At 43.2% G+C, this 26,060-nt stretch overlaps 1 protein-coding gene across 1 annotated transcript in view; it reads left to right on the top strand.

The window, feature by feature from the left end:
• LARGE1 (LARGE xylosyl- and glucuronyltransferase 1) overlaps positions 1-26,060 on the top strand; it is a 611,138-nt gene that overhangs the window by 402,961 nt on the left and 182,117 nt on the right. The window contains exon 6 of the mRNA XM_040345658.1: positions 5,649-5,820. Within this exon, the coding sequence (XP_040201592.1) occupies positions 5,649-5,820 (172 nt within the window). The remainder of the gene's footprint in view (positions 1-5,648; positions 5,821-26,060) is intronic.

Below are 26,060 nucleotides of genomic sequence, written 5' to 3'. Positions count from 1 at the left end.
CTGTTCTCCCACAGTACACAGAACATGGTAATGCAATTATTTTAGTAAATATAAACTGTTAAATACCTTTTCTCATCAGCAGTATATAGGAGTCTTATGAGTTATATCAGTGTCTGGTTAAAGCTTGTAGGAGGAGTTTTCATTCTCCTCTGACTGTCCTATGAGGCTGCAGAACTCATGACCCTCTGTCTGGACAGTGCTGATTGGCCCTGTGCCGATCACATGCACCCTCCCAAGCAATACACACCAAACTGAGCATGTGCAGCGTGCCCCCAAGAGCACTATCAGCAGATGGATTGGGGACAGTAAAAGAAGGGGAGGATCAGAGAAGAAAGGATCAAACAGCCTTTTTACACAATGCAGAGGATGAACCCCTTAGGTTCCACAGTGAGTAAAACAAGCATGCTTTACTGCATATACAGACTGATTTTAATGTTTTAAGTTTAGGAACACTGTAATAATGTGAAGCTTAAACAATGATGTTATTGTGTATATTGTGACATGCCAGGAGTTTGTACTAAAAGGTCCACTTGAGAGTTGTTAAACAGTGAATGTTTGGATGACCTGTATTTGTGTATTTGGGATAAATTACAAAAGGTAATTTCATCCGGTTTTTGATCATTTACAACACCACCCTCACTTTTGCTCAGCACTACTCCTGTGGTAGCAAACTGCAAAATGAACAATGAAATTATATTGACATTTAGATTATAAATCAGTACAATGAGCTTCTATTAGGTCAGAGTTTTTCGTTCCAGAACTGCCAGCCAATGCGGCAATATTCCCTGCCCACTTTTTCGTATTTTTACACCAACGGTGTATGATGGTCCATTCACTACATTATAATATCTATATAAACACCCTAGAGGAAACAGCCGCATATAGCCAGAGCACCGGGGGAAGGGGGATAAAATAAAATATTATTTCAGCTTGATGTGAAATATCATTATTTTGCTATTTGGTTCCATTTCAGAGGGAGACTGGCGCGGTATTTCCATCACTGGCCGCTGTCGAGGGGATAATATGATAATGTTTCGCTTGATGTGAATGTAATATATATTTATGATCCTGCTGCTTGTGTTGAAGCCATCCCTAGATCTTGATTATTTACTCTCTGCTGGGTTTAGAGCCATTTCCTTGTGTTTGAAGTGTCCACCGTCTTATGTACTGTACGCCTTTGGAGAACCATTACTAGGTGACCAGTAACAAATTTATTATTACTGTACAGAAGATGATGGATTGGCTTTGTTTCATACTGAGGTGCATTTGGTGCCATGATCATCTCAAGACGGTTGTAAAGGAGGCTTTTATCACTCTTCGGTACTGCTGGAGGACTCTGCTTCTTCCAGCATACAACTTGTTTAGTGAAATACTCTGCACTGCTGGAAGACTCTGTTCTTTCTTCGGATTCTCCTTTCCTAAAATCTTCTGCACTGCTAGAGGACTCTACTCCTTCCTCTAATTCTCCTCTTCCAAAATACTCTGCATTGCTGGAGGACTCTGCTCCTCCCTCTAATTCTTCTCTTCCAAAATATGCTGCATTGCTGGAGGACTCTGCTCCTCTCTCTAATTCTCCTCTTCCAAAATTCTCTGCATTGCTGGAGGACTCTGCTCCTCCCTCTAATTCTTCTCTTCCAAAATATGCTGCATTGCTGGAGGACTCTGCTCCTCTCTCCAATTCTTCTCTTCCAAAATACTCTGCATTGCTGGAGGACTCTGCTCCTCTCTCCAATTCTTCTCTTCCAAAATACTCTGCATTGCTGGAGGACTCTGCTCCTCTCTCTAATTCTCCTCTTCCAAAATTCTCTGCATTGCTGGAGGACTCTGCTCCTCCCTCTAATTCTTCTCTTCCAAAATACTCTGCATTGCTGGAGGACTCTGCTCCTCCCTCTAATTCTTCTCTTCCAAAATATGCTGCATTGCTGGAGGACTCTGCTCCTCTCTCCATTTCTTCTCTTCCAAAATACTCTGCTTTGCTGGAGGACTCTGCTCCTCCCTCTAATTCTTCTCTATCAAAATATGCTGCATTGCTGGAGGACTCTGCTCCTCCCTCTAATTATTCTCTTCCAAAATACTCTGCATTCCTGGAGGACTCTGCTCCTCCCTCAAATTCTCCTCTTCCAAAATACTCTGCATTGCTGGAGGACTCTGCTCCTCTCTTCAATTCTCCTCTTCAAAAACACTCTGCATTGCTGGAGGACTCTGCTCCTCCCTCTAATTCTCCTCTTCCAAAATACGCTGCATTGCTGGAGGACTCTGCTCCTCCCTGAAATTCTCCTGTTCGAAAATACTCTGCATTGCTGGAGGGCATGGGCGTCCGCTCCATAGGGCAAGGGGGGTCGTTTACCCCCCCCCCTGGAATCGCCAGGGAGAGCCAGGAGCAGGGCCGAACTGGCCTTGGGGCCGATTTAAGCGGTGACTGCAGCGCTTCTCTCCCCTCTAGTTGTCCGTTATTTAGAGTGCCTCTCCCTCTTCTGGAATCAAATCCATTTGTGCCTCATTCCAAAAGATTCCTCTTTTAGACCTGAAATAAATATACTGTCAATATAGTGTAGTGTTTCAGTCAAGGGAAAGGGGTGCTGTATAATGTAAAGGGGTCCAGTGATGCAGGGTGCTGTGTAATGTAAAGGGGTCCAGTGGTGCAGGGTGCTGTGTAATGTAAAGGGATCCAGTGATACAGGGTGCTGTGTAATGTAAAGGGGGCCAGTGATGCAGGGTGCTGTGTAATGTAAAGGGGTCCAGAGCTGTGGGGTGCTATGTAATGTAAAGGGGTCCAGAGCTGTAAGGTGCTGTGTAATGTAAAGGGGTCCAGAGGTGCAGTTGTGGAGAGGGGGTACACAGTAGTGACAAAGAGATATTGAAAGATGCAGGGGGCACAGAGGGGTGTTTTTCCATATTAACGTGGGGGGGGGCGCTTTTAACCCCTGCTAGTGGTCGAAGAAAGGGTAAAATGCAACTGTGTATCGCCGCTGCCAAAGCGCCTACCTCTGAAAAAAAAATTCAGCGGACGCCCATGCTGGAGGGCTCTGCTCCTCTCTCTAATTCTCCTCTTCCAAAATACTTTACATTGCTGGAGGACTCTACTTGCCGAACTCATACAAACTTATGAGTCCAGTGCTGCTTCTGGTAAGACCCCTTTCACATGGAGTGGACTCTGTATAGCAGATCCGCCTGCTCAGTGGGTAATGTCTGTCTGCTAATCCTCGCTGAGCAGGCGGATGACAGGTCCGCTTCCACTCTGCTGATGCAGAGCGGACACAGCCCACTATTCTCTATGGGGCGGTCAGATGGAAACGGACCTGCCCAGACACATTTACATAAGCCTCTCCATAGAGAACAATAAGTGGTCTGATTGGGCCCGCCTGAAAATCAGACAGGCAGGCCCAATCGGTGTGCTTGTGTGAAAGGGGCTTAAGGCCTTGTTCACACATGGCATACAAAGCGTACCTTTACAGGGATGCACAAGTGTTCCTGTTCCGTGCATCTCTCTGCATAGATGTCATTTGGGATGTAGCAACTGCATGAACAGAGCTGTTGCTCCCAATTTTACATCCATGTAGGTCCACATGCATGTCCCTGAGCTCACACTGTCTGCATTCGGGGACATGTACCCACACCCACACAAATGTCATATTGGAAACAGCAGCTATGCCTGTGCAGCCTTTGCATCCCAATAGACATAAATGGAACTTCCTGTATGGGTATATACGAAAAACCTGTGCATCCCCATGCAGGTAAACATGGCCCTCCATGGTTGTACACTTTAGTATGTCACATGTGAACGATGCTTTAGTAGTAATTCAGCAGGAATTATGTTGTGTTTATGTGCACTATTAATGATTTTAGTATTTTTTGTAAAAATAGCTATATAATGATTATGGGCCCAAAAAATCTGTAGCTTTTTTTTTTTTTTTTATTCTACAAGTCATGTGCTTTCAGGACATTTCTAGTTTGAGGAGTCTTTTCAAATTCTGAAAGATGTAAGTGAAAAATGGAAACCTTCGGATTTTTAGCGTAAATAGTTTTTATTTACAGTTTTGCGTACCTTCAGTTTTCACCATTTTACAAAAAGGTGCAATTTAAAATGTACAAATATTTGTTATTTCTTCACTCAAAACTCAATACTATTCATGCTATTAGTGTATTTTGAGCGAAAATACTGTTTTGATAAACATTTGCTCAAATATCGCGTTGACTTAAAAATCAGTAGCACCTTCTTTTTCTTCTACTGGCCATGTGCTTTCAGAAAATGTATGGTTTGGGGGGTCTTTTACCAATTCTGAAAGCTGTAAGTGAAAAAGGAAACCCTCAACCCGTCGGATTTTCAGTCTTTCACAAAAAGGCAAAATTTGCAAATATTTGTTATTTATTATCTCAATACAGGTTAAGCTTTTTTATTTAGCATGAAATTTGCTGTATTTATATCTTTATAAAAAGATTTTAGAAAAATTTTCACAAATATATTGTTTGATAAACATTTGCACAAATATCGTGGGCCCTTAAAAGTCAGTAGCACCTTCTTTTTATTCTACTAATCATATGCTTTCAGAAAATATATGGTTTGGGGGGTCATTAACAAACTCTGAAAGCTGTAAAGGAACAATGAAAACCTTCCGATTTTTGGAGAAATGTGGTTATTCACATTTTTGCGTACATCCAGTTTTCCCCATTTCGCAAAAAGGCATAATTTAAAAAATGACAAATATTTGTTATTAACTCAATAAAGGTTAAGCTTTTATATTTAGTAGGAATTTTGTAAAACGTACTGTGTTTTTATCTGCTAATAATGATTTTAGTGTATTTTTAACAAGAATATTGATTTGATAAACATTACCGCAAATATCATTGTGCCTTAAAAATCAGTAGCGCCTTATTTGTATTCTAGTGGGCATGTGCTTTCATAAAATATATGTTTTGAGGGATCTTTAACAAACTCTGAAAGCTGTAAGGGAAAAATTTAAAAAGCAATGGAAAATTTGCAGAAATGGAGCACATGGCCTTGCAGCGAAAGTGTTAATATATTCTTCAGCTAAGATTTGGCTGGGGATCTGTTCATGGATCCCTTGCAGATCAGAATAGACATGTGCCCTGTGAAATGGGCTGTAGTCTCTGGAAGAAGGATTATTGTTGGTAAAATGGTGTCTGACATCCCAGGATATCACCCTATAAAAGCCCTGGTTCACACCAGTGAGGCTTGTCATGCAACTTGACAGTTTAAAGTCGCATGACAAGTCACGCCCCATTTGCGGCACTGGAACCATTCAAATTGCACCACTCAAGTTGGGGCAATTTTGAAAAAGATTCTTGCACTATTTCTGTGCGATTTAAGCGTGACTCGCATTGATATCTGTTAAACAAAAGCACACAGATATCAGCAGGCTGCACATGAAATCGCACTGTTTTGAAGTCACGCCAAAGTAGCGCGACTTTAAAATAGGAGTGGTGTGAGTGTTGATAAATGTGAAAAATGCTACAGATTCCATCTGCTTGCTATACCCTGCTTTTATGGAATAAATACATTTTCAATAAGACGTTGGAGTGTCCTCAATTTGGAATGTGTTTTGTTTACATGTCTCTGTGAGGAGTTTCTCTCTTTGCTTGTTTCCTTTAAACTCTTAATGATTTTTCTCCTGTTCTCCTCCCTGCAGTCCGAGGTATCATGGATTCCGAACAAACATTACTCAGGAATATACGGGCTCATGAAGCTGGTGCTTACCAAGACTCTTCCGGCCAGCCTAGAGCGGGTCATTGTCCTAGACACGGACATCACCTTTGCCACGGACATCGCTGAGCTGTGGGCCGTCTTTCACAAGTTCAAAGGTCAGAAGACTCTCTTTTCCTATATTGCAGGCCAATCTAAACACATCGCTCTCTGTACAGCAACGTGGTTGCTTTTCGTTTGGATCTTTGCCCGATATGCTCCTACATATTTATAAAGCTACGATCTATAGGCCAGTGAGGTTGTAAAAAAGTGAAGGACCTTTGATAAATGTGGTCTCTATTCACTCTGAAATCTGTGCAGAGAAGGAGGATATTGTAAGATTCATTTCTGAAGTATTATTTCTCTACCGATTGCTAATAAGTGTTAGGCATTTGGTGACCTTAGAAAATCTTTCACTATCCTGCTAAACTAACCCTAGTACCGACCATTTGGGATAGTAGGAAAGATAAAGTTTCATCTGTTTAAATTTTGCCTTCCATGGTACCCCCCCAATCAACATGCTAATGACATTTTAATAAAACCTTTTGATCTCTATTACTCTTATTTTAGCCCTTGTGATGTCATCATTGAGTCTCTGTGCAATGCAGACAGATCATGGATGGTGGGAGGTACCTGCAGGGTAGGGTGAACAGACATCCCCGGTTTCCAGGGCCAGTCCCCGAATTGAGGACGCTGTCCCCGGACCAAGTCTGTCCCCGGTTTTGATTTGAACAGCGGTTGGGGCAATTTCAAAGACAGTCAGTGCAGAATTAATAAAAACAATCTGAATTACACACCCCTGCTCCACTAGCTTAGGGGGGTCTATTTCTGTCCATTACTGTGCCCCTTTCTGATGATCATGTGCTGGTCGGATTTGAAAGGGGAATATTTCTTCAGTTCCGATGCAAGCCCATTCAGCTCTGCTCGCATGTTCTTCTGCCTTGGCTCAAGTCCCGACCAGCCGCCTGCCTGCTTATCTCCTTGCCTTCCTTGGTGGAGTGATCTTCCTTCTCTCCCCACTCAGTAGTAGCCGGGGCCCGGAGAATAAGAATCGACAGGCTGTGAGGCGGGCGGCGGTGGCAACGGGCAGAGAGTCATTGATTGCCACCATTACTAGTAAAAAAAATATGTCCCCGGGTTTCATTTAAAAAATCTGGTCACCTTACTGCAGGGTGCTGTACACGGCTACCTAAAAAAAACATCACAGCGCCCTTCCTCAAAAGTGGGCTCTCTCCTGGGTGGAGTTATGCAAATACCAATTTTCCTTCCTGTGATTGAAGTAATTTTAAACCAATAAATTCAGGGGTGAGTCAGAGACAGTCTAAGAAGAAGAGCGCTAGATGATCCTGGATGTCCTCCGGACAGGAAATGAGGTGGGCTTTATCTGGCTTACCGCAGCTTCTAATGCACACTCTGAGAAGCATCCAGAAAAAGAGCATGTCATTTCAGTACAGGAGAGGAGCCTGTACAACTGTGCAAGGATGAAGAAAAGACTGAAGTTCTACTGTAAGGTTTATGTACTGGGCTGTGCCGACAAAGCTTTTTTTAATTTATTTTTTAATTAAAATGGGTTTTGCATTCCCTCAGTCTATGGAAATGCTAGAAATGAGCCCAGGTTCACACTGCTCCGACATGAAAGTCGCACCACTTCCGATCCAACTTTGCCCTGCAACTTCAGTCCAACTTCGATCCAGCTTAGGCTCAGTTCAGACAGATGCGACATAGGATCTGACTTGTGAGACCCCAAGTTGAATAGCATGTGAAATTCAATGTTTCCCTATGAGAGCCATCTTAACTGATACTACACAAGTCTGTCTGACTTTAGAAAAGGTTCCTGCATTACTTTGGTCCAACTTTGATACAACTTTGATGCCATATAGGTAGATTCACAAAGAGTTAGGCCGGCTTATCAGTAGATAAGCCGACCTAACTCTGAATCTACGCCGGCGTTTGTTTAAGCGTATGCTCAAACAGAGATACGCTTAAACAAAGCTAAGATAGGCTGGCTTGCGCCGTTCTATCTTAGCTTGCAATGTTTCTGATGGTCGCTAGATGGCGCTTCCATTGCGGCCGGAGTAGATTATGTAAATGAGGGGATATGTCGATTCACGAACGTACGCCAGGCCTACGTTTCCGTAAGGGATAGGCCGCCTAAAGTTAGAGCTATGCTCTAGTGGCCTAGCCAATGTTAAGTATGGCCGCCGTTCCCGCCGCAAAATTCGAAATGTTAACGTCGTTTGCGTAAGTCGTCCGCAAATCGGGATTTACGTCGTTTACGTCCACGTCGAAATCAATAGGCCCGTACGGCGTACTTAGCCGCAATGCGAACTGGGAAATGTAGTCGCCCGGCGCATGCGCAGTGTCAAAAAACGTCAAAAAACGTGAGGTCAACCCTCATTTCCATACAACACGCCCCCCTCCAACCAATTTGAATTAGGTGCCCTTACGCCCGCTCGTTTGAGGCTACACCGCCGTAAATTAGCAGGTAAGTAGATTGTGAATCACTACTAGCCTAGTTAATTTACGGCGGTGTAGCCTAAACAGGCTAGGCTACGCCGACCTTAATTTTAGGCGCCCCTACGTGAATCTACCTAATAGAGTGTAAAAAGTCACATCAAAGTCATATCAAAGTTGTACTACAAAGTTGCACTGAAAGTCACACGACTTTGGAGTCGGGCTAACGTGAACCGAGCCTAAATGTGACTTTTTACACTCTATGGCATTGAAGTCGTATCAAAGTCAGACCAAAGTAGTGCAGGAACCTTTTCCAATGTTAGAGCATTGTGTTGGATCAGTTAAGACAGCTCTCATATTTGTGTGTAGTGTGCCAATTGATTCGTAAGTGGCGGCACTATATACTCCTAATTTTATTTATTTTTATTCTGGGGATAAGCGCCCTTGAATTCTTTATATTTTTTTCTCTGCACTTAGGAGGGAACCTAACTACACCTTGTATGTAGTACACCACATGATTTGTAAGTGTAGGCACTATATATTCCGAAAAAATCAGGTATCCAGCAGACCCATAGGTACTCGATGCAACCAAAACCATCCAACCTGGGGCTCTGCCATCTCATAATGGGAGGCCCCTTTAGTTTCACAGCTCAGTCTGACAATTATAAAGTCAAGAGACTCATAGACTTCCCGCTATTTAGTAATGCTTAAAGGTTAGCGGCCCTCAAAGTCCAAAACACATGTTGAATGAGTCTTGTATTGTTTTTTTTTTTTCATCTAGGTTGTAGCAATCATGTGTGGAGAAAGGTCAACACCTTTCCTGATTAGTGTTATCAGCATCTGCTCACAGTCTGGAAAGGGCAGGAGCTGACACTTCCTAATGAGCCATAAGAAACATGATTCAGTGCCAACATCACCACTGCCAGAATTGGCTTTCACTTAAAGAGTCACTCCTCCCAAAACTGAAAGTTCTGACTTATTATTATTATACAATGTATGTGAGAAACGTTGACATTGTCCTGGTTTTTATGTGGTTATGTTTGTACTGCATTAAATGGTATACAGTATCACTTTAAAGCTGAACTCCATGAATGATGTGTATGGCATACTTACTTTGGTCCAGCTTTGCACAATGTATCTCATACATAATGGCCACTAGCAGTGGCGGCTGTTTTTTTTGAGGGGAGGCGGAAAACAATGCACCCACGTCCAGACGCCCCAGGCCGGTCGGGTCACCCGCACCCCCCGTGGTCGGTCAGGTCATGAACAGCGCTTCCCTCTGGGCGGCAGCTTCCAATGCTTCACGGCCGCGCGTGTCTCCTCCCTCCTCCTCTGCCAATAGGATCCCTTCTTCTTTTTGGCCGATAAGGAAATGGGTCTCAAGACCCGCTTCCTGATTGGCCAGGAGGAGTATCAGTGTGACAATAGCGATTATTCACTATTGTCACACAACTGGGTGGGAGCACTGCGCCCCCGAGCTCACCCTTTTTTGTATTCATTGAAATAATTACATGGCGTTCTATGAACAGTTGCAGTGTCGAGTAAGCGTCCCCCTTTGGTCAATGTACAGAGGGAAAGGGTCTTGCACAGAACCCCAGCGTAACCTGAAAAATCACAGCGATCCCTGCTATAGTGATTTCCAGCTTCCCCAGTGGTATGAGATATGCACACCTACATTGTGCCAAGCTGGACCAATAAGCTTGTATTACAAATAATACCTGGAGTTCTGCTTTAACATTCCGGCATGTCATGTACAGTCATGTGTGGGTGAGAGGGTTTCATTATACATGGTTTCATCCTCAAAAAAGACAAAGTTTGTGTTGTATGAGGGATGAAGGCAATCTACTTCTTCTTTTATAGTGTCTTAGTTTACCACTGTGGATTATAGAATGAGGCTTTTTTTTTGGCTAATAAAGATAGCAGAAGGGATTGTATGTTGTCTGCTGTTAGTCAGAAATGGAAAATAGAGTAGAACGAAGTCTACTTTTATTAACCAGTGGTTGGTCGCCCTATTGCAGTTACGTGATCCTGCACTTCCAGGTATCAGACGCGAGTGCGCTGTGATTCTACACCATGGGAGCTGATCACCCAGTCCCGCAGACCCCATGTCCGCCTCCTGCCGCTAATCATTCTGTACACAGGCAGAACAGCAAACTACCTATGTAAACATAAGGAAGGCATAAATCCTATGTTCCTGCAAAGCAAGGACATGGATCCATGCTTTCCCCTAGTAAAAACATCTCCCACACAGTACACTAAAACACCAGCTAGGCACACATTTAACCCTTTAATTGCCCCTGATGTTAACACCTTCACAACCAGTGTCATTAGTACAGTGACCGTGCATATTTTTAGCTCTGATCACTGTATTGGTGTCACTGGTCCAGAAAAATGTGTCCGCAATATCGCAGTCCCAATATAAGTCGCTGATCGCTGCCATTTCTAGAAAAAAAATAATTACAAATTCCATCAATATATACCATATAGTTTGTAGACACTATGGGGCCAGATTCAGGTAGAGCGGCGCTTCTTTGTTCCGGCGTATCGCATCTCATATGCGCTACGCCGACGTAACTCTAAGGCCTCGTACACACGACCGAACATGTCTGAAACTGGTCCGCGGACCAGTTTCCGCGGACATGTGCGACCAGGTGTAGGGCCTACCGGACCGGATTCCTGGGCTAGCGGACAGGTTTCCAGCGGACAAAAGTTTCTTAGCCTGCTAAGAAACTTGTCCGCTGGAACAATGTCCGTCGGACATGTCCGATGGTCAGTATGACTCATCGGACATGTCCGCTGGTTATGACGTATAACCAGCGGCCCGAAATCCCGCGCATGCGTCAAATTGATGCGACGCATGCGTGGAAGCATTGAACTTATCCGCCGCTTCCGGGTATGGTCTTCGGGACTGGGCGTTCCTATTTGATTGACAGGCCTCCGACAGGCTTCTGACGGTCGCATACATCGCGTCACGAGTAGCCGAAAGAAGCCGAACGTCGGTGCGGCTCTATTTACGGCGCCTGCACACTGACGTTCGCCTACTTTCGGAAAATCGTGACGCGATGTATGCGACCGTCGGAAGCCTGTCAGAAGCCTGTCAATCAAATAGGAACGCTCAGTCCCGCAGCCCATACCCGGAAGCGGCGGAGAAGATCGCTCTCTAAAACGGTAAGTACTGCTTAGATTTAAAAAAAACTTCCCGATTCCCCTTGACAAAATGAGCATCAATCTAATGTTAAAAATTTACTTTTCAGGTGAACCTCCACTTTAACAAGGGTTAAAGATTGCTATAGGCCCCTGATGGTTCCTCCTTCATCTTCTGAATTCAGTCTCAGTGGCATTATCTTGTCCTTCTATAGACTCCGTTTAACACACAGCAGAGTCCAGACCTGAACCATTGATGTCTAGATTCTGGGACTGCATAGACGTTTATTTCTCCATCTGAGTACAAATCTTATGTTTTCTAACTGTATTCCAGCTGAGTGTACTCATGAATTATTCCTCCATAAAGTGTTCCTTTGCCGTATAAGCAGAACCATATTCACTGGCGAGGATGCCCTTTACGATGGTGGGGAATGTGCTGCCCAGGCTTCTCTGGTCCCACAAAAACATGGACAAAATTGAATTTTGTAGTTGAGTTGCATTTATTAGGCACCCATACCTACCTCCACTATGAACTGCTAACGGGTTCCATAGAAAATGCACAAAAGAAAGAGGGGCTAGTGGCATCAAGTCTCTGGCTGGTAGAAGCTACCACTCCACTGAGTTTTCTACAGTTTTCAGCAGAAAAAAAGAAAAAGGGCGCTTTCATAAAAAAATAAACAGCGTAGGAATCCCAGAATGCAGATAAAGCCACTAAAATTATACGGCTTGCTTTCAGAGCCTGGACTGGGTATAAGCTGAAAGCAAACATTTTCACCAGCACAGTTGTTTCCTTTTTTCACAATGCATCACACGCAGACGAGTCAAGAAAGGAATATGGAATGGGAATAAGAACACATTCTGCATCTTTTTTTAAGTGATTCTTAACCATATGAACTTCTGAAAATGTATCCCCCTTCATAACTGTTTATTTAGTTGTTTACCTGTAGTTCAGTTTTAAAAGATACGTTTTAGAATATGTTACATCGTACACACACCCGTATTTAGGGTGTAGCATGCAGTGGCGGCTCATTAATACGCCGCCCTAATCCATGTGCCTGGCCCCTAATCTACATGTAGGGGGGCCAGACGCATGGATTTCAACTTTTTTTTTTTTTTGAAGCACGTGATTAGAGCCCGAGGCTCTAATTGACTAAAAAAAAGGGTGGGCTCGGGGCGCAGAGCCCACCCAGTTGTGTGGTAATAGCAAATTATTATTCACTACTGTCTTCCTGATTCTCCTCCTAGCCAATCAGGAAGCGGGTCCTGAGACCCGATAGGCCAGGGAGTCTTACGACCCACTTCCTGTTCGGCCGGGAGGAGAAGCAACAGCACCAGAATGAGGAGTAGCAGGAGCAAGGAGCAGCAGCTTTACCCTGGATCCTTGTTATTAGCCTCCTAAGGTAAGGAGACCTCTCTCCGTTCATCTCCCGCACGGGGGAGAAGATGTTTGATCGCCATCTTCCCGCCCATCTCCCGTGGGTGGGGGGAGCGTGGCGTTGGCTTTCCACCCCCTCCCCCCAAAATATTGAGCACCAGCCGCCTGGTAGCATGTAACATGTTCTTGTTCTGCTCCTCACCCCCCCCCCCCCACTGCCCCCTCTTAGTGTGACAGCAGGCACGGGTTCTTCTCCCCACACCCACAGTCAGATTTTGAAAACGGCATAACTGTGAGTGAGGAACTCTTTCCACCCACACAGTAGCATCAGTCATGTACAGGAATCTGTGAATGAAAAAAACTACAAATCCTGTGTTCCACCATGGCAGACAGATATGTAGTTTGAATGAACTGAGGGTGCGCTGATTCACAGTGCCTACAACTCTGAATATGGCAACCCGTACAGACCTATGGGTAACAGAGTTGTTGGCAGTATGTGGAGAACCCTGACACTGCACCTAAAATCAGGCTCTTGTTTTAAAAAATAATAAATGCACATTTTTTTACCTGCAAGTACCTTCATAATGCATATTTATGAAAGGTGAACATAGCCTTTCAAATTCAGTAGGAGGTCAGAGATCCTCATATAATGGTCACTGCAGGTGTGTATATTTTCCATTCAAGTCACCAATATATAGTAACTGTTGGGTGGTTATACTCTGCAGTATCTATCAAAAATATAAATATCAGATTTAATTGTTGTTTGGGTGGCATGGTGGTGTTTTGGAATAATCTCTAGACAGAAAGTAACTGTTCGTTATCGAACTTTGCAAGAGCAGACCTCCCTTCAGCAGGGAGCGTGAATGCTGCTAATGACACGTCGTAACATGAAAATATCAGAAAAGGTCAGAGATGTTTTGGGTGCCGGATCATTGGCTCCTATTGAAATATAATGGGATGGCTGCCAGCATCTGGAATGAAATATGTGCACAGTGGGGTAGTTATAGTTGTGTGTCAGCGTTCTCCAAGGGAGGGGGAAGGGACTTCTAGAAGCTTTGGTTCTGTAAGGTTTAAAGTGAACTTGTACCCACACTATGCACACTAAAGTATTATTATATTCTGAATAAGCAGAAAGCCCTTTAAAACAAGCCACACTTTATCTCTGTAGCTATAGACATTATGAAAAATAATTTTCACAGTTCCCAACAGAGACATAAAACCCTTTTTTTTTTTTTTTATCTGTTATTTTATATGGAGAGTAGAACATTGGCAGGCTGCTCTCTGGTGTAAACACACAGCGGGTGTTTCTTAGGTGTTAGCAATAGACTGTAACCAGCTCTTGTAGCCCATTCCAGCTTTGTGCAGGTCTACAATCTTGTCCCTGACATCCTTTGACAGCTCTTTGGTCTTGCCCATGATGGTGAGGTTTAAGCCCTGGTTCACATTGCTGCTAATTTGAAATAGCGCTACTTCACTTGAAGTAGCGCGATTTCAAAGTAGCATGGTCAGCGCGATTTCAGGTGCTACTTGATAGACATCTGTGTGGCTTCATGCACAGATGTCTATTGAAGTGGAGCCCGAAATCGGCAAAAGTAGTGCAAGAACTACTTTTGCAAATCAGTGCGGCGCTGATTGGAACAGTGCCATTGCCTCCAATAGGCTGTGACTTGTCGTGCAATTTGATCTCTCAAATCGCATGACAAATCGCTCCAGTGTGAACCTAGGCTAAATGGAAGAAAGTCATTCTGTGGGCAGGTATCTTTTAGAAACATAACAAGTTATCGTTAGGAGCATCTTCTTAAATTGACGGGACTAATCTGTGTACCACATGAGCACATACTGAAGCTTGTAACAAACCCCTAGCCAAACACACAGAATGTGTAGCGCCCCTTTAAACTAGTGGGTACAAGGTGCTTTGTGGGCCAGTGTTAATTTTGGCAGCAAATTATTGTTTAGTTTTAGTCTCAGGCCTTGTACACACGTCCGAGAATCTCGTCACAAAAAACCCGTTGTTTTCCCTGACGAGATTCTTGGCAAGAAACTCTTGCCGCCGGAGTGTACTGACTTTCATTTCAAAAGAACTGCGTTTCTCTTGAAAGGAAAGAACGCGAGGACGTTATCGCGTATGACAAGCATGTGCTCGTCACATTGGATGCCGTCGCCGCCATCTTGCTTCACCCTACCTATGCCGTGGAAGCTACCGCGAATGTGTCAAAGTCATTTCGAGCATGCGCGGGTTTCCACGGCGACAGGTAAGTATACACACTCTCGGGTTTCTCGTCGGGAAACAGGCCGACAAGAATTTCGACGAGAAAAAGAGAGCAGGTTATCTTCTTTTCTCGTTGAGAATCTGGCTGGATTTGCCTCGTACACACGAATGGGAATCTCGGCAAGAAGCAGTTTTCTTGCTGGTTTTTGCCAAGAAACCCGGTCGTGTGTACGAGGCCTAAAGTCCTGTACACACAATCGGTCCATCCGATGAGAACGGTCTGATGGACCGTTTTCATCGGTTAACCGATGAAGCTGACTGATGGTCAGTCGTGCCTACACACCATCGGTTATAAAACCGATCGTGTCAGAATGCGGTGACGTAAAACACAACGACGTGCTAAAAAAAACGAAGTTCAATGCTTCCAAGCATGCGTCGACTTGATTCTGAGCATGCGTGGATTTTTAACCGATGGTTGTGCCTACTAACGATCGGTTTTTAACAATCGGTTAGGAATCCAACGGTTAAATTTAAAACAAGTTGGCTTTTTTTTAAATGATGGATAAATAACCAATGGTGTCCACACACGATCGATTTGGACCGAGCCCAAGAAAATCAAAGGGATTAGAGGGAGGAGATAAGAGCATTGGAGAATGGCGTAGAGTGTGGAGCTCCCCTTTAAAAGCAAAAGTTAGCCCAAAGAAATCAGATTAGGAGTGGGACAAGAGCATTGGAGAATGGAGTGGAGTGGGGAGTTCCCCTTTAAATGCAAAAGCTAGCCCAGGGAAATCATATGCATTAGAGGTGGGAGCCCATGCCCTTTTAGGCTTTGAAAAAGGAGCTAGAGGAGCAAGAGTCTTTTACATAATTTAAAAAAGGGATATGTCACATGTTGGCAACGTAACATACTCACATGTGTGCAAACAAAACCATAATGCCGCGTACACACCATCACTTTATGTGATGAAAAAAAACGACACTTTCTGTGAAGTAAAAAATGACGTTTTTGAAACTTCAATTTTCAAAGACGAAGTTGCCTACACACCATCGTTTTCTCACAATGATCTTGCAAAGTGAGGTTATGTTCCACCACGTTTTACCTATTGAAGCTTGCTTCATAAGTAGCTTCTGGGCATGCGTGGATGAAAAAACGTCTTAGAAAACAACGTTTTTTGCTACACACGGTCAATTTCTGTGAAGTAAAAAGTGCACTTTTGAAAAACGACACATAAAATTGAAGCATGCTTCAATTTTTTTTGGTCGTTTTTTACAAGACATAAAACAACGTTTTCCCCCACACACAGTCAATTAAAGTGACGTTTTTAAAAACGTCATTTTTTTTCATCACATAAAGTGATGGTGTGTACGCGGCATAAGGGTGAACCAGCTTTAAAAAATTGAGTCAAGATTAGAGGTGCGCCCGTTCAATACTTGCACTTGACTTGCATGTACGTTACATAACATTTACTAAAATTTTGGCCAGTGCTTACATGGATCTGACGCAGTTCTAAACGTACTTGCAGGCACAGAGCCTTTCTCATTCTTTTTTGGGCATGTTTGTTACCTGGGCAGTTGTTAATAAACTTCCTCACATCACCCGGTAATATTGCCACCTCCATCTTATGTTAATATTTATTGTAGATGTTGTGCGCCATGTCCACGTCACGGCAGACGGTGGTGATACAGCTCAGGCATTGACACCACTCCAAAGCATATCCAGATGCTCACGTCTGACACCCCTAGCCGCAATCCAGTATTACACCCTTTTTTTTAGGGGCGACATTTGTGACAACCGTGGGCTTGCTTGGAAGAGAGGGAGGTTTCCTGCCCCATGGGGTGCCCCTATTTTCCTTCTTTCAAGGGGCCTCATGTGCCACTGCTTTGACGTTTGCCGGATCTGTCATGAGTTCATACACATGGTGACGGTGTGACCCCACATGGACACTGGCCCCTGATGAAGGGACAAGTTCTTGAAACACGTAGGGCCTGAATGAACCCCTGTGGACTAGTCAGACACCTACCTATGAACTTGATTTTTAACATTTATAATTTTGTATTTATTGTATAAATAAACTTTTATCACTATTATTACGCCTGTTGAATCAATGAGCTGTTACCGTTAAAGCCCCACCCTGGGGGATTCCTCTTTTTCCTGCGCCATGTCCATAGGTGCGCAGATTGCATTCTTTCGTGCGCCAAGATCGTCATAGTAAATGGTGGATTCGAGCTCTGTTACCGGCGCACCATGTCGTAAATATAGAAATGTGCGTTGCGCCTTGCCTTGCGCCTCAACTGATGGCGCACTGCTTTAGTAAATCAACCCCTTAGTGTGTTAGAACCACAGAACACCCTCTATCCTTATCTCCAAACACAGGGGTGGTGTTCTGTATTCCACAAAGAAAATTTGATTAAGCTGATAACACTGTTTGAGATTGCAATACAGAATGCCCAGGTGATTACAGGCTCACTGAATTTCTGACAGGATTAACATTTATTTTTGTACGATAAGGAGAGGACACATATTATGGAGATGGAAGAGCTGCTCGCCCCTAAATTGCATAATAAGGAAAGGTTCCCCAGTGGGGCTTTTAGGCAGCGATGTCAGAAAGGTAGAATAAATTGTTAATGTATAAAAATAGTATTTATTACCGAGAATCTCACAATGTCACAATGAGTAAAAATGCAATATATGAAAAGCAGGTACAATAGTAAAATATCACATTCCTTGATGCAGTAGACCGTTATACATATCGTTATATTCAATGTTATTGTACAATGTTGAGCCCCGACGCGTTTCGACCTGTTATCGTTCTCTTCAGGGGGACAATTGTTTCTAAAAATTATTTATTACATAAGTTCAAAACTAAAGAAGAAGAACATGTCAACATACATCACATTGAATCTGCCATAGTGATATATTTACCGCTAAAACAAGGCATCAAGGATATATAGAGCCGCTGGATAATCCGGAGGGGCTTAAGGCTACCCCCATCCTCCCAAGGATGAAGAGCCCACCCGAGAGGGCTTACAAGGAGCCTCATTAAGGACACCCTCTAGGCGGTGGAGGAGCTGGCGCCTGCAATGAACACCCATGATAGCCATAGTTAGTTAGTTAGGAAAATTGGATTAAAGTGGAGGTTCCATCAAAAAAACTATTTTGCTTTAAACTGTAGCTTACGACTAAAAAAGAAAAAAAAAAGAAACATTTTTTTTTTACTCATCTGGAAATGCCTGTTGCTATGCGGTCCCACGAAATCTGCCTTTGAAACCACCTAGGATTCTGACATCATCTCCCTCTAATTTCTCCTGGGAAATGTGTGTTATCATTTCCCAGGATGCAGTGCGCTGTCCAATTATCACTCCCCATCCAAGACTTCCAGGAAGTAAGTGCCTGTAGGCTTCACAATGCCCACAACCAAAATGACAACGGTGTAGATAGTTTTATAAACTATCGTTCTTGAATATCTATGCGGATCGGCGGTGGATTGTAAAATAGTAAGTGACCATATTTATATTATAAAAACGCAGGATGAAAGGACATACATTTAAAAAATGCTAATTGTGGTTGGAACTCCGCTTTAATGAGGCTCCTTGTAAGCCCTCTTGGGTGGGCTCTTCATCCTTGGGAAGATGGGGGTAGCCTTAAGCCCCTCCGGATTATCCAGCGGCTCTATATATATCCTCGATTCCTTGTTTTAGCGGTAAATATATCACTATGGCAGATTCAATGTGATGTATATGTTGACATGTTCTTCTTCTTTAATTTTGAACTTATGTAATAAATATTTTTTAGAAACAATTGTCCCCCTGAAGAGACCGATAACAGGTCGAAACGTGTTGGGGATCAACATTGTACAATAACATGGAATATAACGATATGTATAACGATCTATGTCTACTGCATCAAGGAATGTGATATTTTACTATTGTACCTGCTTTTCATATATTGCATTTGTACTCATTGTGACATCCGAAATTTTCGGTAATAAATACTATTTTTATACATTAACAATTTATTCTACCTTTCTGACATCGCTGGGGAACCTTTCCTTATTAAACATTTCTTTTTGTTGCCTTCATCAAATAGATATAACAAATACAAATAAACGGAGTTCATTGTTTGGGTTTCAATACACTTTATTAAATCTTGTCATTCTGTTTCTGAGTAGCACGTTGGATCATCAATCCAGCACAAGAATAAAAGGAAACTCCCCATGGAGGTGAGATATAGAACAAAATGTCGCCTCCACTTATTTTTGGCGAGCAACTCACAAACACGACCTATTTTCTTGTGCTAATTTCCACCCTCACACTTCTCTTTTCATCTACACTCATCCTGAGCTCTTTAAACGATCCTATTTATTTTCCCGTATCCTTCACGGACGATACGCCAACCGCATTCTCACCCTGCCCGAGTTCCCTCCGCCATCTCTGACTCGGCGCTGCGGACGGAATTAAAATCAGCCGGGGGTGCTCTCAGTGGACAGATGTGAGCGGACTCTTAATTTATTTGTCGGTTGTCTTTTCTTCCCTACTTAAAGCTTGTGTGATGAGGTTCTTTCCACTTGTCAGAAGGTGGAACGTGGTGTGAGATTGCTGTACCGGGGAATTCTGCCTTTGTGAAAAGGCCTTGTTTTGAGATAACAAAGTTCAGTCTCTGTGTATTAACAATTTTTCTACAAATCCGGGGACTCCGCTCAGTTAATATTCATGACACAGCCAAGGACATTATTATACTAATAGCTGAAATCCAGGCAAATATTGTATAAAAGGTACAAGGATCTTCAGTCATTTAAAAGTCAGCAGCTTCAAATACTGAAGCTGCTGACTTTTAATACCTGTTTAGGGATCCAGAACTGTCTTCACCCAAGCCAGTTCTTCGCTGGTCTTTGGGTCCCAGCACCACCATGTTAACTTTGGGAAGCCAGCTGTGACTTCTTGCGGCTTGGTATTGTGCATGCGCAAGCCACGCTATGTCCTTTGATTGATGACGCAGCTTTCTGGGACCTGTGAAGTGTCCAAGGAGGCTATGGGCTGGGGGAGAACTTCCACTCGGATCGCCTAGGCATGGGAGCGGGTACCTGTCAAAAGCTCACGAATACCCTGCTGATTGGAGCGGAATGGGCGGAATGGGCAGCACAGTGGTGCAGTGAGTAGCACTTTCGCCTAGCAGCAAAAGGTTCGCTGGTTCGAATCCCAACCACGACACCATCTGCCTGGAGTTTGCATGTTCTCCCTGTGTCTGCGTGGGTTTCCTCCGGGTACTCCGGTTTCCTCCCACACTCCAAAGACATGCTGGTAGGTAAATTGTATCTCGTCCAAATTGGCCCAGTATATATGTATATATGTGTGTATGACTGTGTGTCCCTAGCGTGTCATGATCCTACGGGGTAAAAATGACCGCATCAGCCAAGTAGATACTGGCTGGAAAAAGCGCCCAGAGGCGATTCAGTTCGCATGCGTTGCGCTATACAAGTCATTCATTCATTCATTTATTCAATGGTGATGTGTGAAAGAGCCCTTAGGAGTTATCTTACCAAAATTTTAATTCCTTCTGCAGGGGATGGATGCCTAAATCCTGACTTGTACCTTAGTGCAAAGTTCTTTACCCAAGCAGGTAATGACATTTCTGAGGGCGTTTTGTACAACAATTGTGTACAGAATGCCTCCAAGCTGCCATATTGCATTGAAATGACAGCAGCTGCAGCTCTTAATGGAAATGTATTTGTTAAATTACAATATGACTTGTGTAGCAATTGTATATACAATATATATGTTTTTATTTTGCTATTTTTTTTCCACGAAAGTGGAGACCTTAAATAATGTTCAAGTCTCAGGGAACCTTTGCTCAAAGCAATTCCTCGGGGGGTCAATGGCAAAAATGCCCAATACATTGTTGGTCAGTGTGAAGATTGCCACTCTCAGGCCGCTGAAATAGAAATTGGTTTCGTGCTGCTGGTTTTGCCAAGTGGTGTTGGTCCTTGTAGTATGCAATCACCATCAAATGGGGGGTCAGTCAGTCATAGCTCGAGGAACCCCTTTTAACCTATGGAGGATTCCTAGGGTTCCAAAGAACCGTGGTTGAGAATCGTTGGCTTAGTGTAGATAACAGTATCAAGCCGACTGTGACTATTGTGGCTTTACAGCTGGCTTCCCACTGTGCATGTGCCAGCGGCACTGCACTTTGTGAAGGTTCCCGATGCCTTCTGGGACCTGTGGCATGTCCTAGAAGGCTGTGGGCCTAGACAATCCGATCCTAAGTGGGAGTGGGTACCTGTCAGGACCAGGTATCCGCTTCCCAAAAAAACCCACAAAAACTGTTTCCAAAGTTATAGAGAAGGGAGGAGGAGGGGGAATCGTAGAATTTCCCCTTTTGGGTAAGTTCCACTTTCGGTTTTTCCTAAAGGAGATGACCCGATCACCAATTTGTGTCACAAATGACTGCCATACCTTGCAGATGTTTAGTTTGGACATCTTATTGAAGCTTCAAGTATAACTAAAGGCAACACTTTTTTAGTTTTGAATATATTGAAGAGGGATTAAAATACCTGCTAGGTTTTTACGCTTTAGTAAGATTCGCCCTCTCTTTTTGTCCTGGTGACCATGATCATCGAGAGTCAAAGTGAAAGAAAATCCCAAATTTTAAGCTGCGACCAGAACAGAAAATTAAAGGAAAGTCTTCTTTTATTATTAGAAATGATAAGGAGAGTAGACAGTTAGGCCTCATACCCACGACCGTTTTCCTTGACAGAATCTATCAAGAAACTTGGTGGCAGAGCTTTTTTGCCGAGGAAAACGGTCATGTGTATGTTTTTCGTCGAGAAAACTGTTGTGGAACTCGACAACAAAAAAAGAGAAAAATTCCTCGTCGGGAGTTTCAATTTCCTTGTCGTGTTTCTCGTCGGGCTGGTTTACGACGAGAAACACGTTCGTGTGTATGCTTAGAAACCTGCGCATGCTCAGAATAAAGTATGAGATGGGAGCGTGCCTTTGGTAAAAGTAGGGTTTGTAATGGAGATAGCACATTCGTCACGCTGTAACAGACTGAAAAGCGCGAATCGTCTCTCACCAAACTTTTCCTTAACACGCAGTAACATGAGATTAGCAAAAGCAGCCCCAAGGGTGGCACCAGTGGAATCAAACTTCCCCTTTATAGTGCCGTCGTACGTGTTGTACGTCACCACGTTTGAGAACGAGATTTTGTCTTGACAGTGTGTACGCAAAGAAAGCTTGTCAAGATTCTCGACAAGCATAACAAGGAATTCGTCGAGGAAAACGATGTTTAATTTACGACGAGTTCCTCGGTCGTGTGTACGAGGCCTTACAAAGCCAAAAATATTATACGAAAATGGGAACAAATTTAAAACAAGTTTTTCTCCGCAGATAGTGGACATGAAACAATGATGAAGGACAATTGGTCCAAACAGCATTGTGTTGTTAGATAAGCAAATATCAGAGCCCTGCCTGGAATTGCGATGTGCTTTGTTCCTGATAAAGGCTCATTCGATTGGGGGCCCTAGAACTAGGGAGAACAGTACATTTGTTTGTGGGACTAAAAGAGAGGTACTGCTCAAATTTATAAGCACAAAGCCAATACTAAGGCGATGAAAATCTGAAAATAAAAATGGAAAGGTGAGAGCAAAAGGAAAAAAGGGGGGGGGGGGTGGCCGTCTCTGTCCCGGAGGTTCACATTGAAAGGAAAATCTTATATTTGAGACACTTGTTTCTACTCGCTTCATGTTGTATACATGAGAATAAACTGCAAAGCATGGACTTTACAGACACCAATTAAAAAAATACACATTTTTATTAGTATAAATTCATAAAGGCATATTTCTAAAATAGATAATTAAAATGTTATATAATCAGAACAAGCTACTGGTATGTACAGTATAAATGACCCAAACCAATCCCATAAGGCGTTAACAATAGCAATTAATTGCTTGAAGGCTAGTTGAATCCAGGAACCATTGGTCCTTGGTCAAGGTAGCCTACTGTGGCTCAAAATGTTTTGCTTCCTTAGGAGCTTAGGTAAGTAATCTGAATAGAGAAAAATGTATAATCAAAATCTCCAATATAGATATCACATTTAGTGTGTTTACTTAGAACAATGATGATGACATAAACACTTTGGGCTACGTGTGGGAGTCAAGAAAGCGCATATCAGGCACAACAGAGGCATTCCAGTGGACGTAGGTACACAGAACATACACCCACATGTAGGGTGAAAAAACTCACGTGGGACTTGTAATAGCGTACGCTGGATCAGAAAGGGTTAGTAAATAGAAACATAAGATGAAAAACTTCCCACGTCCTTTCAGTACATCACTCAGACAGAGAATCCTAAAAAAAAAAAAACAGTCCACAATACAAATTAATATTTATTGATACATGGCATCAAGACATATTGAAGTACCAGCTAAGGGGCCATACTTGAACCGGGCTCATCTGAATTATGATTCTAATGCTACTACAGCTACCTATTGTTGGGAGGTTTCATCATGGTCTGTTGGAAAGGTTAACACTACACCAAGGGCTTCAATCCCATACAGCCTCATCAATGTCCCCACACCATAGTGAGGGAGTCATAATATACACTCTGCAAACATAACCATTGTTAACGCCTTATGGTATTGGTATAAAATCTTAATTATGGATTTTATAAATATGTCTTTATGAATTTATACTAATACAAATTTGTATTTAGTGAGCGCGTGGCGGGTGCCGGCAGCTAGAGGGGGAAGAGAAAAGCAGACACGAGTTCCCTCTCCTCTCCTTCTTGTTGTGACCTGGAAAGAGGCGTCTGTGTCATTCTGTCCGTGTTCCGGGTGTTTCATCAGATTTGGTGACCTGTCAGAATTGGTAACGAAAGTGACGTTCCGTCGCCGCCATTTTGCTATACCCCGCACTCCTCCATAGTAATATTTTAGACCCTGTATGTCTCATTAAAAAGAACTTGTCCCCTAAAAATCATCACACAGGGGACTTGTCCCCTATGTAATGAAAAAAAAGTCAAGCAAAAACTAGTTTTTTTTTTTACAAAATATAAATAAAGTTATACCCAAGCACATAACCCCCCGCCCAAAAAAAATAGTTGAGGCCACCACACCCCCAAATATACGCATGTATGAATGTTGGGCACCTACCTGTAAAAAACGTCAGTTGCGATACACATGTTACATATCGCCGCGCACGCCATAGTGAGAGAAATAATTCTATCACAAGACCTCCGTAACACAAAACTGATGACCTATAGGGGGTCTTTGAAGTGTCGCCTATAGAAAATATAGGGCACTGAAGTTTTTTCGTGATTCCACAGACACACACAACCTTAACGTTTAACATGTTGGGTATCTATTTACGAGGTGCAACCTCGTGTTTTATATTTTACCAAAAATGCGGATAGCTTCTTAAGTTTGTTTTCCCTTAAAGCGGTAGTAAACCAGCTGATTTTTTTTTTTTTTACACCTGTAAGGGAAAAGGCATAATGAGCTAGTATGCATACTAGCTCATTATGAAATACTTACCTTAGAATGAGGCGTCGTTGTCCCTCCCGGTCCACGAGAGGTAGCTGACATTTCGCCTTGGCTTGTCTTCCGGGTATCGTGGCTCCAGCGCTGTGACTGGCTGGAGCCACAATGTTGTCACTTCCACGGAGACTTCTTTCCGGCAAAGTCCGGCGTCTGCCAGGCCTTCAGCCGAGAATCCCCTGTATAGGCTTACCTGTAGGTAAAAGTAAACAAAAAGACTATACAACCGCTTTAAGTTCACTTTAGTGTGTTTTTTTATAATGTGTGACATACTGTAAAAAATTGGAACTGACAATTTTTTATTCTCTAGGGTGTCTGCTTTCAGAAAATATATAAAGTTTGGGGGTTTTTGTAATCTTCAGGCCTAAAATAATTTTTTAAACATGTGTACAAAAAACGCAAAAACAACTCTGGCAGCGAAAGGGGGGCGTGGCACTTTACACCAGTTTATACGCCCACAGTACATCCGTGTGATGGTGTAGCTCCAAAATTGTCACTTCATGTTGTGGTTAAGAGTCAGGAAGTGGACACTGATGGGAAATAGACAGACAAGGGTGATAACCTTCCCCAATTTGTCCAAAATGGAAAAAAATATACGCTTTAGCTTTTAAACAAAAGGTTATTTTTTTCTTTTATATTTATTCACACATTTGGAGTGGGATATCCACTCTTAAAGGGGCAGCTTCACTCATTGATATTTCACAAATTTTCTGGCGACCATTCCTTGTCACTTTATTTCTCTCATTTTTAACAAAAGGGCCTAAAGAAAGTTGGCAGAGCATTCGGTTTTCTTAGTGGCAGCTGGTTGCTCCTGTAAACCCGCCACGCCATGTGTCTGCCTCGCGCTAAGCGGCCAAGCGTAAGACATGCGCCGAGAATAACATCAGAACGCGCTGCTTTGCTTGTTATGACATTATTCAGCTCCAAAGTTTCATCCATCAACCTGTTCAACCTCAATTTGTCACTTACCCCACTCTCCATCACACGCCACAGCTATTCATCATCCTATCAACGTCCTCGCAAAAACTTTACCAGCCCGTCCATCGATCAGCCGCACTTCATTATCCAGACACGCAGAGCCGCAGTTCGAGCCCATCATGTTTGCTGACAGCCAGTGTATATACACTGTGTTATTTGTCGGGGAACATATTCTTCTGTTCTAAAGTCCACAGATAAGATGAATATTCTAGTCTGTGTCACGCTAAAGATCTTCTGAAAGCTGAACTCCAGCCTTCTCGTCAGTCTCGCACAGTTGTACAGAATCCTCTCCGGTACTGAAATACTTCCCCTGATTTCACTGCACACTTTCCATCTATCAAGGCACTTTTTAAATAAAAACTCCTCCCAAGAGCCAGCCCACTTCTTGTATCAGGGCTGAGCGCCCTAGAGAGAACTACAGAGGCACGGTGCTGTGATGTTTTCAGGAAGCTATGCCCCTCCCACCAGACATGATCTACCTGCATTGCATGGAGATGAACGGTAATTAAATTTCTGGATTTAATGCGTTACTAAACCCTCACTTTTTATTTATTTTTTTAAATAACAAACATGTCATACTTACCTTCCCTGTGCAGTTGGTTTTGCACAGAGTGGGCCTAAACCTCCTCTTCTGGTGTCCCTCAGCGGCGCTGGTGGCTCCTCCTCTTC

This window comes from Rana temporaria, chromosome 3, assembly GCF_905171775.1.
Source record: "Rana temporaria chromosome 3, aRanTem1.1, whole genome shotgun sequence".
NCBI classification, from domain to species: domain Eukaryota; kingdom Metazoa; phylum Chordata; class Amphibia; order Anura; family Ranidae; genus Rana; species Rana temporaria.
The sequence above is the reverse complement of the archived record's forward strand: the minus strand, read 5'-3'. Positions and strand labels throughout refer to the sequence as shown.